The sequence below is a fragment of the Electrophorus electricus genome, chromosome 17, assembly GCF_013358815.1.
Source record: "Electrophorus electricus isolate fEleEle1 chromosome 17, fEleEle1.pri, whole genome shotgun sequence".
NCBI classification, from domain to species: Eukaryota; Metazoa; Chordata; class Actinopteri; order Gymnotiformes; family Gymnotidae; genus Electrophorus; species Electrophorus electricus.
The window spans coordinates 645,778-663,645 of NC_049551.1; the positions used below are offsets into that span (position 1 = coordinate 645,778).

At 48.4% G+C, this 17,868-nt stretch overlaps 2 protein-coding genes and 1 long non-coding RNA gene across 7 annotated transcripts; 2 read left to right on the plus strand and 1 right to left on the minus strand.

Moving 5' to 3' along the window:
* Positions 1 to 324: 324 nt before the first annotated feature.
* On the plus strand, positions 325 to 13,145 carry rab11fip1b (RAB11 family interacting protein 1 (class I) b). Of its 2 annotated transcripts, XM_027018227.2 has the most exons (6): positions 325 to 1,254; positions 5,550 to 5,977; positions 6,058 to 7,153; positions 9,303 to 10,727; positions 11,627 to 11,735; positions 12,143 to 13,145. In XM_027018227.2, exons 1-6 carry the CDS (start codon positions 908 to 910, stop codon positions 12,347 to 12,349), a joined length of 3,612 nt encoding a protein of 1,203 aa, XP_026874028.2. In that variant the 5' UTR covers positions 325 to 907; the 3' UTR covers positions 12,350 to 13,145. The 2 variants fall into 2 exon arrangements, with proteins under 2 accessions (XP_026874028.2, XP_026874029.2); XM_027018228.2 differs by lacking the exon at positions 9,303 to 10,727 and having other exon boundaries at positions 326 to 1,254.
* LOC113582468 lies at positions 12,228 to 14,179 on the minus strand. Its single transcript, XR_003411166.2, has 3 exons — positions 14,099 to 14,179; positions 13,800 to 13,929; positions 12,228 to 12,313 (listed from the first exon to the last, which is right to left on the minus strand). It is a non-coding gene; the product is annotated as an uncharacterized LOC113582468 (long non-coding RNA).
* Positions 13,207 to 16,546, plus strand: brf2 (BRF2 RNA polymerase III transcription initiation factor subunit). Of its 4 annotated transcripts, none has more exons than XM_027018236.2 (6): positions 13,207 to 13,539; positions 13,782 to 13,954; positions 14,049 to 14,108; positions 14,187 to 14,511; positions 14,769 to 14,946; positions 15,298 to 16,546. In XM_027018236.2, the coding sequence occupies exons 2-6, from the start codon at positions 13,810 to 13,812 to the stop codon at positions 15,961 to 15,963; spliced, it is 1,374 nt and encodes a 457-aa protein (XP_026874037.2). In that variant the 5' UTR covers positions 13,207 to 13,539; positions 13,782 to 13,809; the 3' UTR covers positions 15,964 to 16,546. The 4 variants fall into 4 exon arrangements, with proteins under 4 accessions (XP_026874037.2, XP_026874036.2, XP_035391494.1 ...); XM_027018235.2 differs by having other exon boundaries at positions 13,207 to 13,521; XM_035535601.1 differs by lacking the exon at positions 13,207 to 13,539 and having other exon boundaries at positions 13,888 to 13,954; positions 14,049 to 14,074.
* Positions 16,547 to 17,868: the final 1,322 nt, after the last annotated feature.

The following is a 17,868-nucleotide window of genomic DNA, read 5'->3' on the forward strand; positions in this document are numbered from 1 at the left end:
AATTTGTACTCTAAAGGCCAGACACGGGCTTTGAAAAGCTTAACACATAGTTGCACTCAGTCACACCTATACGTTTATAAATAAAGCACCACGTGACCTTGTGCGCCACTCGGCATTTAAACGACACAAAGCTGCTGCTGCGTGTCCTCACGCCTCCCCGTTACGTTTTCTCTACGTGTTTTCAGCCGAATAACCAAACGCAAAGGAAGATGATTTCCTTTTAGTTTGGCTTCCGCCCAGACGTCTGGGCAGCTTTACCTCGTCGTTGGCTCTCAGTGGGGGCCAGACCTGGTTTCTGTGAAACTGCTCTGGCACAACAACTGTTGCTCAACGCAGAAATACAACTGAACAGGGCCCGCGCGTTCTGCTTTATTTCTAACTGGATTGTTCCTGTATAGATGGATTAGTGATGAGTGAATGTCACTCGTTACGGGGGAGCGATAAACCCCCGGCTGTGAGTCACATGTACATTTACCGTTGCACCTGTGCACAGGACTGCACAGCCCTGAAGAGCTCGCGAGCCATGTGCGACTCCCCGGGAGCCGGGACACGGAGATCACTGTCGCATCCTGCTCATGATCTCAGTCAGGGCGTTTGCAACCGACAACCCAGCAGTTGTCCAAACCCAGAGAGTCGCGCTTTGACAAATGAGAGAGAAAACGATAAACGAACGGGGACGTAAACCCCGATATCCCTACACGTGAAGAGCGGCGACGGCGAACCGGCGTACTGGGCTTGCGTGAGCCGGGAACCACGCCCCGCGCGCTGTTGCTTCACCGGACAAGTAAAAGTTTAGGCGATCTTGGGAACAGAGGCGTCCTTCTGTAGCACTCATCTCGCTGTCTCGGGCAGGACCGTGTTACATGTGCTGCGACGGTTTGATCTGACTTTAGCACGAGCTTAAGTAATGTCTTTAGAGGATCAAAGTCACCAGTGGTTTCCCACCAGCGTGCAGGTAACGGTGCGCCAAGCGCGAGGCTTGAGGATCAAAGGCAAACATGGCACGAACGACGCGTACGCCGTCATGCAGGTGGCCAAAGACAAGTTTTCCACCTCGGTGGCTGAAAAGTGCGTCGCCCCGGTGTGGGGCGAGGAAGCGACGTTCGCCCTCCCGCTCCTCCGAGACAGCACGGATCGATCCACTCTGCATGTCTACGTTATGCACCGTGCTCTCGTGGGACCCGATAAAATGCTCGGCCAAGCCGTTATCAATCTTCTGGAGGTCTACGAGAATAAGAGCCGTGATAAAACAGAGTAAGTGCTCCGCCGTTAGGCTCGCGGATGTAAGCGATGCTTTTTTTCACCTCCGTAGCCAGACGCCGTTTCTCGGTTTCCGTGGTGTGGTGTGACACTTGTTCATCTGCTACTGCACCGCGACCGCCGGGACGGGCTGGTTGGAGGGGGATGGTCTTGCACCTCTGTTTGGGCTGCATGCCGTCAACTGGCTTTCGGATTCTGACACCCTGTTCAAAACGTATGACTTGTTGGGCGTATTAGTTGTGCGTTTCCCAGTGTGAAGGCCCACCGTCCCGTCAGCCGCACATCTGGACACTTAAATTATTTTATTCTAATGAATAAGACAAACACAACGTAATTAGCGCGTGTTTAGGCTTTGGTGCGTCGTATTGTTAACAGCACATGCGATCATGAGTTCGGTCCGGAGGTCGGAGTGAATAACTCGGTTGTTTCTTGTAAATGCTGAAGGAATCCGAGCAAAGGTTGTGCAGTGATTGTTTTTCTAAGCTCGCATGCCCCCACGAGCGCCGTGTTTCTGCTGACCTGTGAGGTTTGGCGTGTTTAGCCGGGCATTTCCTAGTGCGAGGTCAGTGATGATGTCCGGTCAGGGCTGACACTTCACATCTCACGTGCTGCAGGGAGATTCCTCCGCGCGACTGTGCTTCCAGTAACTCGTGCTTATTTATTAACGTGCCACGGGAGAGTGGAGACTGGATCAGGACATCGCACGTAGACCAGCGTCTACAGATGGATGTTCTGGTGTTGATTTCTTTCATCGTTTTAAAGCTGCTCTGTGTTAGGAGACTTGAGTCCCTGTATTAATATATTCACGCAAACTGCTCCAAGGTCTGCCTCTCTCGGCCCAGCTCATCAGGGTCACCTGTGCATGCGAAATAGCGGACAGGCAGGGCGACCGCCCCCTTTACAAGGCGTGTCCTGATTGCAGATCCCTTGTCCATAACAAATGGTTTTTCTCTTTTTCTGAGCCTATTTTTTCAATTCCATTTACAGCATTTATCTGACGCTTTTATCCAGAGCAACATACCGTTATGACTGAGTACATCTTGAGTAAGTGAGGGTTAAGGGTCTTGTTCAGGGGCCCAACAGTGGAAACCTGGCAGTGGTGGGAGTTGAACCAGCAACCTCCTGATTAGCAGTCCAGCACCTTCACCACTGAGCTCCACTGTCCAAAAAAGGCACAGAAGGCCTGATGCATCTCGTTTTCTCCACGACCTTATTACAAATGTGCATCTTCATCATAACCCTTATCATCTTTGAGATTGTTTTTGAACTGAGTGATGTTGTTGTTGAAGCTGTTTTACATTGTTATTGTCTAAAGTTCTACAGTCCCTTGTGTGTATGTCACTGAGGAAAGAATATTTGTACATACTTAGATCTCCACCAACACCTCATACAGCTCATAGTGACTGTCATCTGTGGTTCACCATGACAGATCAGATTCAAGTTATTCCTTGACAATGGGATTTCATTGTCAAGGAATAACTTCACTTTTTGGTATCGATCTACGGATTGTCTGATGCAGACATATCGCTGTCCCACCACTAGAATACGCAATGTTTGATGGACTTAAGTGAGATTTTACCTTAGAACTGCTAATGGCTATGGAAAGTGGAAACTAACTTAAAATGGCAGGTTCCCTCCAGTAGGTCTACAGTATGTGAGGTCATATTCAAACGCGTGTACAACACAATCCCAAGGCCAGTGAGACATTCATTCTCAGTGTTTACTCAGACTCCGTAATCTTTGCATTTTTAATAGTAGCTACATCAGACACACAACCAGGAAGTTAGTTTTCCACTTTGCACAGCTCGAGTTTTTATGCCATAAAGATGTTGCTTGTTAATGAGCAAATAAATGTCAAACCGTCACTATGTTTACAAGTGTCCTGTACGTGTTGGGTCTGTACATCTGCCTTCTTGTTACAATGAAATGCCTTGTGGGTGCACTGAAACTCGTTTTTTACACACACAATTATGTACTTTGTTTATGTGCAAGTGTGTGTATATGTGCGTTTATCATACACAAATGTAAGTAGTGTGTGTGTCTAAGCTTGTGTTTCATATGTGTGCACAAGTGTTTCACTGTATTTCACCCTAAACCGCCTGCCATATTTAGCAACTATTGGTATATATGGAAAGAAACTGCACAAACGTGTGAGATCAGATCTTCCGTTGGGTGGAGAGTCAGATGTGTGTCTGAGATCTTAGAGCTGTTGTCTGCTTGTTCTGCATTTCCCAGGGACACAAGCTTCTGCTAGCAGCACAGTCCTTTTATACCACCACACACACGTGACTATACACCCCTGATTCTTCTGCTTTTCAGAAATGAAGTGTCCTCAAAGTATTGAGTAATTTTAGCTTTTTTTTCTAATTTGTGGTGTTGAGTTCTGTCTCTCGTATGCCCCTCGACATTCAGGCTTAATAATGTGTTAGGTTTCACTGTGTCTGCGTGCAGTCCAGTGAGGTGGTGAACCCTGAGCAAGGGGTCAGGCCACAGCTGGCCTTCAGGCTGCCTGGCTTTATTGTTGCTGGTTCCAACCTCTGGACTGGAAACTGACGTTGTGGAACTCAAAGATAATAAAAGTAAATATCTCACGGCAAAGACGAGGCATAAAGTCTGACTGCAGAGCTCCCAGCCACACAGGGCCGCCTGGAGGGTAATAATAATAACTTACATTTATATAGTGCCTTTAAAACGAGGGAGACTAAATGGAGGAGTGCTGATGACAAAGAAAATCAGAGGCCCTGCCCCAACCTTTCAGGGGGAGGTCAGAAGTGAGGGGCAGCGGCCACCTCCAGGCAGCTCACTGAGGGTCTCAAGGCTGGATCTCGCATCTCTAATGGTTGCTTCCTCGGTCCAACCTCCCGTGACCCTGAAATCCATCACGCTTCGCCATCTTGAGGGACGTGGCTGTTCTGTTAATGGAGAAATCCCGGAGAGAGGAGACACAGATGAACAGTTCAGGATATGAGATCTGCCCACAGCCTTATCAGCACAGGAAGCACAGGAAGTGGAACTGCTGAGAGTGAAGTTCAAACCAGGACAAATGTAAGGTGTGGGTGGAGATTGAATAAAGGTGTGGGTGAAGCTTGTATAAGGGTGTGGGTGGAGCTTGAAGAGGTGTGGTTGGGGTTGAATTGACTGATATTACTTGATTGTTTAGCTTCCAGCAGACTTCCAGCTGAAGGTGTCGCAGTCCTCGCTCCGCCCTTCCTCTATCATGTTTAACCTTTGTGCACTTGTAGGTGTAGTTGAGTAATATCCATAGAGAAACATTCATACTACTCATTACTCTCTCTTTTTCTCTGAAAGGGAACCTGAAGACGGTTGTGTTTGTCAGAGAGCTCTGAATGAGTCATTTGCTTCAGTGTTGTGTTTGTGTTCTGGCCTCTCAGTCAGTGCCTTGAAGGTGATGAAATTCTGCTGACATCAGGCCCTGCCCACCTCCTGTATGTTGTCACACTGCGCTGAGTGTGTTACAGGGGCCATGTTACACCTGTACAGAGTCACGTTGTGTGTGTTTACAGGTCAGCCTTCTGGCTGGTCTGACACTAAGTAGTAAGAAGGATTGGGCCAGTAAACAAGCAGGTGTGTTTCAGCATGACTGAGCCAGGAATCACTGTTCCTCCACCCAGCCTGGGTGTTCCGCCAGCAGGACATGTCAGGACGTGTCACTGGATCGCACAGAATGTCAGAAGTGTGTGCTTGTTTTCACATCTGGCTGCAGGGTGTGTTGGAATGAGCCCACAACAGTAATCAGAACAACTCCAGTGACCTTTGACATGAGATTCATGTCATCAGAACAGACATTTCATATCTTTCTCACACACACACAGGGAGCTGACCAGCACATACCTGTGTGTGTGTGTGTGTGTGTGTGTGTGTGTGTGTCTATCTGCCTTCCTCCTGCTTTAACACCTGCTGTATTCTGTCATCACTGAGGAATTTTTATTATCTGGGAAACCGTTTTGTGGACTTTAGTTTTGACTGTAGATTCAGCGTTACTGTGTAAAGATAAACATAATCTGTGTGTTTGGCCTGAATGTTTTATGAATAGGAAGGACATGTTTTGATGTTGAGTTATTTCAAACACCAAATAGCTTGTTGACACTTTATACCCTAAACACAAATTTGAGTCGTAGAAAAAATACAGTGACCATACTCATCAGGGTCACTGCCAGTATGTGACCTTTACTGACCTGAGAGGAGACACACCTCCATCAGAGAGAAACACCTTCTCTTCTCTCTCTCTGATATTTCTGTATTAATCAGTGTTGTTAATTTTTTTACAGATGGTTCAAATTGTTGGGCAAGACAGGCAAGACAGACAAGGCCAGGGGAGACGTCCTGCTGGACATTCAGTTCATGAAGAACAACATGACCGCCAGCATGTTTGACCTGTCCGGCCAGGACAAGCCACGGTCACGCATCGGCAAACTGAAAGACAAATTCCGGGGGAAAAAGGAGGAGGGGCTGTCTGACTCCGCCTCTGCCATAGTGCCCCACACACAGGGCATGATTGACAGTGAGGGGGAGGAGCCAGAGGGAGCTGCCACCCCTGCCAAAGAGAAGAAGAAAGCTCTGAAGTCTCTGTTTGGCGCTAAGTCCAACCTGCAGCGGAACACGTCCCAGTCCATGTCCATGCTGAGCAGTCTGCCGGAGCGAGACTCCGCCCTCACGTCCAGCGTGGGCTCTGGTCTCAACCTGGATCCCACTGAAGGTAAGACGCCCGCAGTGTGGTCGTCCTTGCTACAGTGCAGGACGTGTCCAAGTCTCTTAACCTCTTTGTGTTTCATACAGGGAAGAAGAAATTTAAGTTTCTAATGCACAAGCGCACGGGAAGTTCGGACCTGAAGCCATCCCAGAGCGCCGCCGGTCCCCACCCGCCGGTCACTGTGTGCATCAACGGCAGTCACGTGTACAGCAAGGAGACGGAACCAAGGAGCGCCACGGGCACCTCTGGACGCGAGTCTACGGAGGACCTGCACAGGACACAGGACAGGAGCGGCTCTGGGGCAGGGGTGGACACCAGTCCCCTCACACACGGGAGACACGCAGAGGAGCAGAGAGACAGAGAGGAGAAAGAGAGGGTGAAGATGGAGAGAGAGAAGGAAGAGAGAAAGGAGGAAGAACAGAGGAGAAAGGTTGAGGAGGAGCAAGAGAAAGAAGAACAGAGGAGAAGGATTGAAGAGGAGAAAGAGAACACAAGGAAAGAGAAAGAGAAGGAAGAACAGAGGAGAAGGATTGAGGAGGAGAAAGAAAGGAGGAGGGTTGAACAAGAGAAGAGGAGGATGGCTGAGGAGAAAAAGATGAGAGAGGAAGAGGAGAGGAAGAGAGCTGAGGAGGAGAGAGAGAGCGCTGAGGCTAGACGGAAGGAAGAGGAGAAGATGAGAGCAGAAAGGAAGAGGAAGGAGGAAGAGGAGAGGATGAAGATGGAGCAGCAGGAGGAAAACAAGAGACTGGCAGAGGAAAGACTGAGAAAAGAGGAGCAAAGAAAGATTGAAATGGAGAGAAGACTGGTGGAGGAGAAGGAAAAACAGAGGAGAGAAGAAGAGAGGATGAAGGTGGAGAGAAAGAGGAGAGAAGAGGAGGAAAAAAGAATCCATGAAGAACAGAGGAAAGAGAAGGAGAGACAGACAAGAGAGGAGCAGAACTCAGCCGAGCTCCCAAAGCGGGGGCGACGGGAGCCTGAGTGGGGAGGAGACGGTTCCGAGTCCGAGCAGGAGAGTTCCAGAACCAGGGCAGGAGACGGGACTGCAGGCGCAAGCCCAGAGGCCACACGCAGGGAAAAGCCCTCTGTAGCCGTCACCTCCAGCAGTCCGTTTGAAGACCCACCCACCACCTCTCAGTCTGCAGGACACACTCGCTTGGCCAGGGTCACTGTGGTCAAGCCAAGGTTGGTACCTTTTCAACTCTTTAACTATTATATTTACATGGTGTTAGAAACTCACCTCCTCATCTTGGTGCTCCACAGGAGCATAGGAGGAGTCACAGAGATGTTCAGAAAATGTGAATTATAGAAGCACTTAACATAAACCTGATATGTACATCTATCAAACATCATGAGAGGTACATCATACATGTGGGTCATATGAATTCCTGCAGTGGGGAATTTGTGCCCCGTTGAGTATGTAAACTCTACACAGAGCACAAATAAAAGCTCTGTAAACATTACTGTGTAGTTTAATATTCAGAACTATGAATGTGGTTATTTAGTATTAAGAACATTTGTCGTGCGTTTCTGTGAAGTGACCAGTGATGTGGTAAGTTTGTGATGGATCTCCGTATGAAGGCTGATCCGTGCACGACAACAATAACTCACTAGTGTAGCTCACTAATTCTCTGTCCAGACCTTTTCTAAGCACTCAGACTTCATCTGAGCTGGTTGCTAGTCTGGACTTCACTGGTTGTGTAGCAACCCTGTGTTGGCAGGGTGTGCAGAACCCGACACGCATCTCAGCAGGGATCCAACATTCCAAACAGGGTTTGTAAAGCAACCTGAATTTCCGCAGGTACGAAGTGTGAAATGTACATATTTCTGCCCTTCGTCACGTTGATGAAAATCTTCCCCTGTAATGACACTGATGAGATGTCTGAGACTAACAAGTGAACAGAAAACGTTGGGTTGTCAGAATGAGGCGGTGATGAGGTGTCATGACCTCTGTAGGTCATCTCTGTCCTCTGTGCTGGAGAATCAGTGTTTAAACACTGGAGTGTCTCTGTCTTCCTGGTCTAATGACCTTTCAGTCCCGTGTGGTTTGAGTAGACTAGCTGTCAGACAGATGATGCCATAGGATCCGTCCGATGTCATAGGATCCGTTCTTCACAATAGCCTGCACCGCGCTGCACTGTAACGGTGTCCTGTGAGGATATTTGGCACCTTTCTGAAATATTCAGTAGGTGGTAGTCCGCATGGGCCTGTAGGCCAGGGGTGTGTGTGTGTGTGTGTGTGTGTGTGTGTGTGTGTCTGCATGCCAAGATATTCACATACTCCATCTGTTAAGGAATGTATTAAACAGATTAATCATTCAAGTTTATGAGAGAGTGTTGTGTAAGGACTCACAAACATGTAGTCTGGCTGAGGTTTGTGGGAGATTGTTTGTATGAAGAACAGTGATCAGTTTGGGCAGATTGTATGTCATACCCATGTTTTCTTTCCTCTAGTATAATCCCACAATGCTAACTATAAGCCAATGAAACTAAAATATCTGATCTTAATGTAATTAACTAACCAAATGAAATGTCCAATCACAATAAAAGAATTCCGACCCCCTGCCTCAGTCTGTTTAGGTTTCTTTTGCTTGCTGCTGTTTCTGCAGAGCTAACCTCCGTCAACACACACACACACACACACACACACACACACACACACACACACACACACACACACACACACACACACACACACACACACACACACACACACACACACACACATACATACATATACAGAGACACACACACCCTGCTGCAGTGTGCTATCCTTTGAGCTCTGTCCACAGGAAGTGGAGGAAACCTCTGCTTGTGCTGATGTGGCTATTGTAAGTGTCTAACTCACGGTAGTGGTCAGGATCTTCTAAAACAGACGAGCTCTTCAGGAAAGAGGGCAGCGATGTGAGAAGGAGCTCTGCTACGTTACGTGTTCCTCTGAACATGACCTGCTAGATTAGTTTCCAGTGATCCAAATGAGGCCAGTCCTGGGTGTTCGCTGTGTAAACTCTGGGAGGTTTGTGTTCAGTAAGTGCAAGTCACTAACTGGACAGCAGAAACCAACCAAGTTCTCCACAGTTTTGCTCTATTCCACCTCCCAGCACACATGAAGCAGAGTAACACAGAGCTGTGACAGTGTTCAGGTGTGTATTGGCAGCTTCTTGTTTACACTGTGCACAGATAGATTTCAGCCCGTGGTAGAACAGTGCTGTGCTCTGACCACCTACTGGCCTGGAGCTGCGACTCCACCGTAACGATCAGAACATTTAAAGTGTGTCCAGAACATGTCTAGCTAAAGCCCTTGCTTGTCTTTATCCTCATCCTTTTTCTCTCAGCACCTCCATCTCTGGACTCGTTTCCCAGATGCCTGTGGGAACCAACACCAACCCGTTCTTGGATGGCTACAGTTCAGGGACCCTCAGCACTGCTGAGGGGGGTACAGGCAGAAACCCTAAGAAAGGACCTGCCCCATTACCCCGACAGAACAAGACACAGGTGCTGACACCAACTGTTCCTCCCAGGGTCTTCAAAAAAACGCAGCAGGAGACCAACGCTCCCTCCTCCTCCAGGGACATGGCAAAGTACCCAGCGCCTTCACCACCAGACAGGTGGAAGGAAACCAGAGGAGCTGCAGCTGAAGACCTCGCAGTCCAGTCTAGCATAGTGCCCAATCTGGGGGAGGAGAACACTCTGGAGAGCCCTGAAACACATCAGCCAACGGAGGTGATGTCTGTCTCTGAGGATGACTTGAAGCCTTGTAGCACAAAGACGCAACAAGGACAAAACTTTATAAAAATAGACCGTGACAGCAGTCAAGCTGGTGGGAATCAGTCCACCTCCGTCCACGTGTCTACAGTGCATACTGTCTTGATGAGTGACCAGAGTGAGACGAGCGAGTCCCGAGGTAATGCCGAACCTTCCAGACGTGTTGGTCCAGGAACTGCCACACACAACAAGGGTCCAGCACCTGCAGGACCCTCTGCTGTATACACTCCAAACAGGAAGTCTGGGTCAGAAGATGAGCCCTCACACCACAGTGTAAGCCCAACAGAGGACACCCACCACCGTGAAGTTCTACCAAGTGCTGCTTCAAACTCCCATAGCAATGAAGAGCCTTCAAATGAGGAACCGCCAGGAGGTGAAAGTTACCTTGTTGCTAATGACACCAAAGCCAACAGTATTCCACATGCTGGTGAGATATCCAGCAACATTCCTGCTTTTGGGTCTGTAGAGAGAAATCTCGGTGATAATCTCCCTGGAATCAAAGACAAACAGGAACATCTGGAGAATGTGGACTCTGTTGAACTGAATGCTCTTTCATGTGTGGATCAACATTCCTGCCCAGAATCTGGTGCCTATGACCCTGACAGACTCCCAGATATGAAGACCTCAACAGGGGCCTCTACAAAGAAAACTCGGGCCCCGGTGCCTCCAGCTAAACCAAAGAGAGTTGTCGACCCAAGTTCTTTAGACCAGCAGTCGTCTTTTCCCAAGATGCTAAGCTCGGCTGAGCACAGCCATGCCTGGGGCAGCCACAGCAGTAAGACAGGTGGAAATATAGCAGCAGACCTTACAACGAGAGCACAACTCTCCAGCTCCTCCCTGCCTCCCAGAACCTCCTCAGGGTTCCCTCCACCTGCTGGCTCGGGGCCAAAGCCTCCGCCTCGGGTACGGGTGGTGTCCACTGACGGGCAGCCAGAGCATGGCCTGTGCGGTGCAGGTGGAGGAGGGGCAGGGGCCACAGCAGCCAGAACCGTCAGGTGAGGACCTGCTGGTAGCCCACCTATGGTGTGGCTCCTCTTACAAACAGATAGAGGTGCAGTAGCTAAAGTCCTTTTAAAGGTGATGAGTTGTGGACATGTTTGAAATTGGGGCTGGGGGTTACTTTTCCTGAGCCCCATACCAAGCGCACACCCAGCAGTGCTCGTCCTGAACTTTAATCATAGAGTTGGAACCCCAATGGGACCAAGCACAACTTCTTCTCCTTTTTATGATCAGGTCCTTCCAAGGTCGACTTCTACCCAATTCCCATCTTTAAAAATGCTACCAGTGTCTGTGCAGAGTTTTAGCATCTGGGTTACATGACACAACCAAAAGCTAAAATTAAAAGGAAAACATGAAGAAACAGCTTTTGAAGTTTTGCTGCATTGTGTCTGTACCATAGAGTGCATTTATGAATATAGTCTATAATGTACACTTTAACTATACTCATAACCACAGGTAACCATAGACTTTATTTATGAATATAATCTATGGCCTTTAAACTTTAACTATACTCATAACCACAGATGGAGTATTTTACTTAAAGGGACATCTAGGCAGGTTTCCCTTTAGAGACAAAAGGACATTTTCATCTTGCAAACTTTCAAAGCTCAAATTCATACAAGTGCAGGTAATTCAGTGATGGACTGTTTCATTGTTAAAATTAACTGCAAATTACCAGTTCAAGGTGTGTTATGAGCAGGTACTGATGGATATCTCTGCTGAAGACTGCACCACATGTACCCTGGTCATTAGAACCTCCCCTCCTGCACTCTGGTCGTTAGAACCTTACATGTTTGGCTTCTCCTGGCTCCTGTCCTAGTCCTGCAGAACTGTCCTGGTCCTGCAGCTGTGTCCCGGTGCTGGTCACACTAAATAACCTTCTGTTTTTCTGCAGAGCCCACGCGGTCAAACCACTGAGTGCTGCAGACAGACAGACGGACCACCGAGAAGCGCAGGAGCTCCAAGCCACCGGAGGCACTATCCTCCTGCAGCCTAAAACAAAGGTCCTTCCTATATTCTCATTTCTAAGATGCAAGTTAGATTTTTCGCCCCATTTATGGTGTTGATGTTGTATGTAATCATGTTACCACATGTGCTGTTATCCTTTTTGTGTGTGCTGTGAAAAAACACCTGAAATTAGTTGTACCCACACTGTGTGCCAATAACGGAACACTCCAGGGCTTTCATCATTCCCATTTAATCAGGCTCAGTTCATTTTCCACTGCATTGTGTGTGTGTGTGTGTGTGTGTGTGTGTGTACACTACACAGAGAGCAAACTGCCCATGAGGGAGCTCTGATTGCTCCCTCGGGGCTTCAGTGGTGTAGATTTGAGGCTTCTGAGCTTGCTGGGGTGAAACTCGTGCCGTCTGCAGTGGGGTGTGCTGTGCTGACGCGCTGCTGTGTGTTCAGGCAGTGGAAGCATCGTGTCAGGGACCGTACTCTCAGCTGACGCATGCTGAGCTGACGTCCATGGTGGTGCAGCAGCAGAAGCAGCTGTGCCAGCGCGACGCCCGCATCCAGGAGCTGGAGCAGTACATCGATAACCTGCTGGTGCGCGTGATGGAGGAGAATCCCAGCATCCTGATGAACATGCCGTCGCAGAAGAAAGCGGTGTGAAGCAGGCGTGGACTGCATTTACTCTAGACTACATTTACCACATTTACTCTGGACTACATTTACTCTCTGGACTACATTTACCACATTTACTCTCTGGACTACATTTACCAAAGGTGACCCAGCATACCGTTCATTATGAGCTGGTAGAGCGAGGGATCCCTGAACACTCTGATGAAATTAAGATCACCATGGTGATGTCAGGACATTAGACTAGTTCAGCTAGCTACCACAACACTTGACATGGTGGAACTGTGGCTGTTTTTCACTATAGCGTAAAGTCTTCCGTTTTAAAGTGTTGTTACTAAGCAGATTGAACAAATTGATCTTTTCTTTCACTTCAGACTGGCAGTCCTGCTCTTTATGGGTCTGTCTTGCCTCCACTGACCTCTGCCCTCTCGCACACAGCATGAGACTGAACATGCCCTGCTCTGTTTGGTCAGGATTATCTTGCTTGTTTCTCTATAGGTCTTTACAGTTCCCTGTTATCAATGTTCATTTGTATTTCTTCTTTATTCCTGTTTGTTCTATAGTTCCTCTTTTGTTAAACGGGGAAAGGGCAGAACAAAGCCGCACACATTCCTTATGCAGTGTGTTGTGCAATACCTGCTGTACCTGCGATATTGTTCCCTTCTGTTACAGAGAACTGCAAGGACACTAAACTGAGGCTGTTCTTCCATACAAATGATGCACTTTAATCTATGGAACTTTTTCCCTTTTTGAAACCAATCTGTAAATATTTGCTTTCTTTTCATCTGTTCTATATCTGCTTGTTTGAAATAAAGAATATCACAGTTTGCAAGTTGCGGAGTTGCCTATTAAACAGGTAATGATATAGGAGTTTTAGATTTAGATTTGGCTCAAAACACATTTTTTTGGAACAGCCAAATGTTTTTATTTATTTACTGTGTCAGCTGTTTAGGATCACACCACATTTTATGCAAATAAACAGCTGGTAAACTAATGTGACAGATTGTGAAATGGTTCCCTAACAGTAAAGTATGCGGAACCATAGAATGCGGCTGTTTTCCACCCGGAACCAAGAGCGCCAGGATGTAAACAAACGCACGCACGTCGTTGCGGTCTGAGCCTTAGCGAGTTACCGGCACGGTTCACGCGTCCGGTGCAGTCACGCCGTCGGGGTTGACTTTTCTCTCGAGTGAGCTGCGCTTCAGGTGCCCGACTGCCACCCGGTAGCTCACTAACGTGCTGCTTCACTAGTCTGGACGTGAATCTGAGTTTATCTTACACAGCTAGCTTATGTTAGCGCACTAGGTCACGCTAGCCTTATGCAGCTCCTAACTGTAGCGCTGTAGGTAGCTAACGCTAGCTAATGTGTTTATCACTGGGAACTAACGAATGCGAGCGTTTGTGTTGTTTTTACTCCATGTCTGGCAGTTGCGTGTAATGTCTGTGTTGGCCCTGCGTTCTCCAGGCCTCCCGTAGCTCTCACCAGGCCAGAGATGCCGAGCTGTCCGCAGTGCGGCTCCGCCAACGTAGTCGACGATGATTTGTATTCACAAACCCAGCGTGTGTGTGCTGACTGCGGCTCCATCGTCTCGGAGGGACTTTTTACGACCACCCTGAACGACGAGAAGCAAAGCAGCGGTACGGAATCAACCTGCAGCGAAACATGTAGCACAGATCTCGACTGCAATAACTTGCATCTAAATGGTTAATTCTTCTTCCACTTTCTGTACAGCGGTCCCATATTACGCTAGCACCCAGGTAACGAAGAAGCCGTGTCCCAACCTTATTAAAGGTAGCTCTGGTTACATCTGCCTAGCAACACTGTCGGTTTGGTTCCTGCAGCTGTAATCGAGTCCCGCTGTGTTTACAGGGTTAGTGCGCGTGCGCGCCCTGTGCCGTATCCTCAGACTGCGGAGTGACATGGAGTCCGGGGCAGTGAGCCTGTATGAGCGCGCGTACAGTCACCCCAGCTTCATCCAAGTGAGCCTGCAGAAGAAGGAGGTCTTGGGAGGATGCTGCGTTCTGTCAACCTGCCGGCAGCACAACTGGCCCGTGGCCATGTGCACCATCAACAGCTTGCTGGAGGCAGAGCCCATGTTGATGGGTGTGGTTTATCAGGACCTGGTCAAAGCTCTGGACCTCCAGCCGCCCCCCACCGCCAGCCTCACGGACATGCTGGAGAGCTACTGTTATGGGTGGGTGCTACTGCAGAGCACAGACAACAGGTCACCGCATGTCACAGATAGTCAGAGGAGCGACCCGGCCAGACAGCCCAAACTATCGGCCTTGGTCGCGTACTGTAATTGGGCCAAGCTTAACAGGACCATGACAGTTAGATTGTGCAGTTTACATGATCAAACCTTAGCCGAAGCAAGAGTCTTAGTTAGTTTCTGTTGAGTGGTTGGTGTGAGCGTAGCTACTGATTGTGCTCTTTGGCTGTACCCTTTGATAGGTATAAACTTGCTCCTGGTGAGGTGCCAGACGTGTTTGCAGAGACTCCTGAGCAGCTGGTGCAGCGCAGCGCCGCCTTGGTGGAGCTTGCGGCTGACGTGTGGCTAGTGACTGGCCGCCACCCACTGCCCATCCTCATGGCATGTGTGTATGTGGCCTGGCAGTCCCTCAAGCCCAAGGTGAGTGACAGCACCGAGGGGAGGGGCCACACGGCACTTACACATACACGCAGCATTATACAGCACCGATATAGTGTCAATCATAATATATACAGCAACTGCCACACTGTGTGTTTGTCTGCGAATAACTCGTGTTCATAAAGAATGCAGAGAGCTGTGTTGGCTTAGCGTCATCTGACTGCTAGTGACCACTATTAACCTCAGTCATGACTCCAATACCCAGAGTGCAGAGTAGTGTAGGTATGAGCATGGCCCCGATGTGCAGGGTGTGGGCGCATGCTCAGGGGCATGTCCTCTGCCATGTGTGATGTCATGCTCAGGGGTGTGTCCTGTGCTGTGTGTCTGTACCAGGACCGTATGAAACACTCCCTCCAGAAGTTCTGCCAGATCGCACGGCTGCCTAAAGACGCCTGTGGAGCTTGCAAGGAAACGCCGCTGAGGAGGGTGCGTGAGCTGCGTGACGTGCTGTGTAAGCTGGGCAGGGAGCTGCCCTGGATGAGAGGGGGCGCCGTGGAGCCCAAGACCGTCGCCACGCTGGTGGAGGACATTCTGAAGCACCAAAAGTCCCTGCTGCTGAAAGCCATGAGAAGTTATGAAGAGGAGGTGGAGCAGGAGGTGCGTGAAGCTGCAGAGTCCCGTCAGGATGATGTCCTGTCCAGCACCGAGTCTCTGCTCGCCGGCCAGCTGAGCGGGCGAGACCAAGGCCCCGTAACGCCTGCACAAGACGTCCCGCCGGCCCGCCAGCCTAAGTCAGGAGAGTCGATGCTAGAGGCTTCCGGCGGCTCTAATAAGACCACGGAGGAAAGTGCGCCCCCTGCTGGTGAGGAGCACTGGGGAAGGAGGCACCTGTTCCTGCCTCCCTGTGCGAGGAACGTGAAGAGGAGGCGTGAGGAGAGCCCTGGGCCACACGTGACCGGCGAAGAGGAGATATCGGACAGCGAGATCGAGTCATACATACGCTCGGCCGAGGAGATTAGGAGCTATGTGGAATTCCAGAAAAAGATGACTGAGAACTGATGCTTTTCACAACTGATAATGTGACAGCTAACGGGAAACAATGCTACTTGCTGTAGTTAATTTTGACTGTGCCATTAATTTGTACTGTTTTACCATTCGTCCCCCAGAGGGCGACCCAGAGCATGATAGAGGGGTTGACCCTGCTCCACACTCAGAGCAGCTGCCAGTCTCAATACATGCTACTGAAGTTGAGACTCAGTGGTGTAAATTCGTGTAGTAGTGAGATGACCCTGTGTGCTGCTGCGAATGGAGGAGTCTTAGGAGCTAAACACACTGCACGTGTTCTGCAGCTGCACTGGAATGGTGCAGTGCTAACATGTGCAGTGTGTTTAAGGGAAGGAAAGTAAAGAGTAGTTATGGTTTGGGTTGCTTTAGAAGATGGAACCGACCTCAGTTGATGTCCTGTCTTAATTTAGCCCAGTGTGGGTCTGCTGAACTGAGAGTTTCTGCAGCTCCAGTGGGTGTCCAGGTCCCGTCCTCATGTCTGAGTGCTGTGCAGTCATTTTCACTTGTTTTGACTGTAGACCAGTTTTTTGTTTTTTTTCTTGAGAATAAAGAATCAAATACTGAAACTTTCCCCTTATGAAGTGAACTGTTCACCTCAGTTCCCGCAGTCCTTAGTTCTTCTGTATCTCCAGAGTTCTGGTCTGAGTGAGAGTTGTTTTTCCATCTGTGTAAGTTCTGCTGTGGTTTTATTTCCTCAGCTGAGTGTGGAGGAACAAATCACACTTTTATTCTTTTTGTCCTGCTGTCTTTGACTCTGTTGACCCCTGAAACCAGACAAATCTGAGGTCCAGACTGAACAAGATTATTCAGACAGTGAAGCAGGAGTGTAGGGGTGCAAAGCGGAAGGCAAGATAAATCATATAATTGATTAATATTAGTAATATTGATTAGTATTCATTTTGTCCAATTAAATGAAAATAAATCAGAAGTTAATATTTTTGGCACTTTACAAATTGTTAGAAAACCTAAGCGTACTATCATAATAAATTAAACCTTAGGTAATTTTCATTCCTGATTATTAAATATAATTTTATTCCAGATTTAATAAATGAAATCTCCAGAAGTGGTGTAGCCTTTATTAATTCAGGACCATTCCTAAAATGTTTTTTCTCTTTTTTTTTTCTTCTTTGGAATGTCATGTTTTTGCCATCTCACATCACGGCGATTCCACGGATTCCGGCGTTTGTACGTGTTCTGCGCTCCGCTGCTAGATTACAGGCTACATCACGGAGACGGTGCACAGCGCCGTCTCCTGCTTAAAACCAGCTGTAACACCGTCATCATCTCGGAAGTTTGTATTAAATCTTGTATTAAATCTTTTTTGTTATTTTGGATTGATGGAAGTGTGATTGGACAGGGAACAATGCTGATCACCACTTTCAGTGGTCATGTGTTTAATTGGTGACATAAGGAGCAGGTGACCAAGTGGTAAGGGAAGGGTCTGGAGTTACAGGTAAACACCTGTGTCTCTAGAGACATTCATTCATTTAGAGGATTTATCTGACGCTTTTATCCAAATCTACTTACAATCATGACTGAGTGCATCTTGAGTAAGTGAGGGTTAAGGGTTTTGTTCAGGGACCCAACAGTGGAAACTTGAACTGGCAACCTTTTGATTACTAGTCCAGCACCTTCACCACTACAAATTTGTTACCTCAGTTAGTTTTCCTTTTAGCACTTTGTTTCTTTTTTGAATTGCATTTTTCTTATTGCTTGTCTTGGGAATGGTTCAAAAAATCTCCTTCCATTTAGTGGACATGTGTTTGTCTTCCATCGAGTTTCCTACACCAGTGGGCACTGGCTCTTCTCTGTAGTGCACATGGCTCCTGGTTATCCCTGAAGTAGGAAGCTGGATGGTCCACTGGGAACCCGGCAGAACTGCGGGAGCAGGGAGCTACT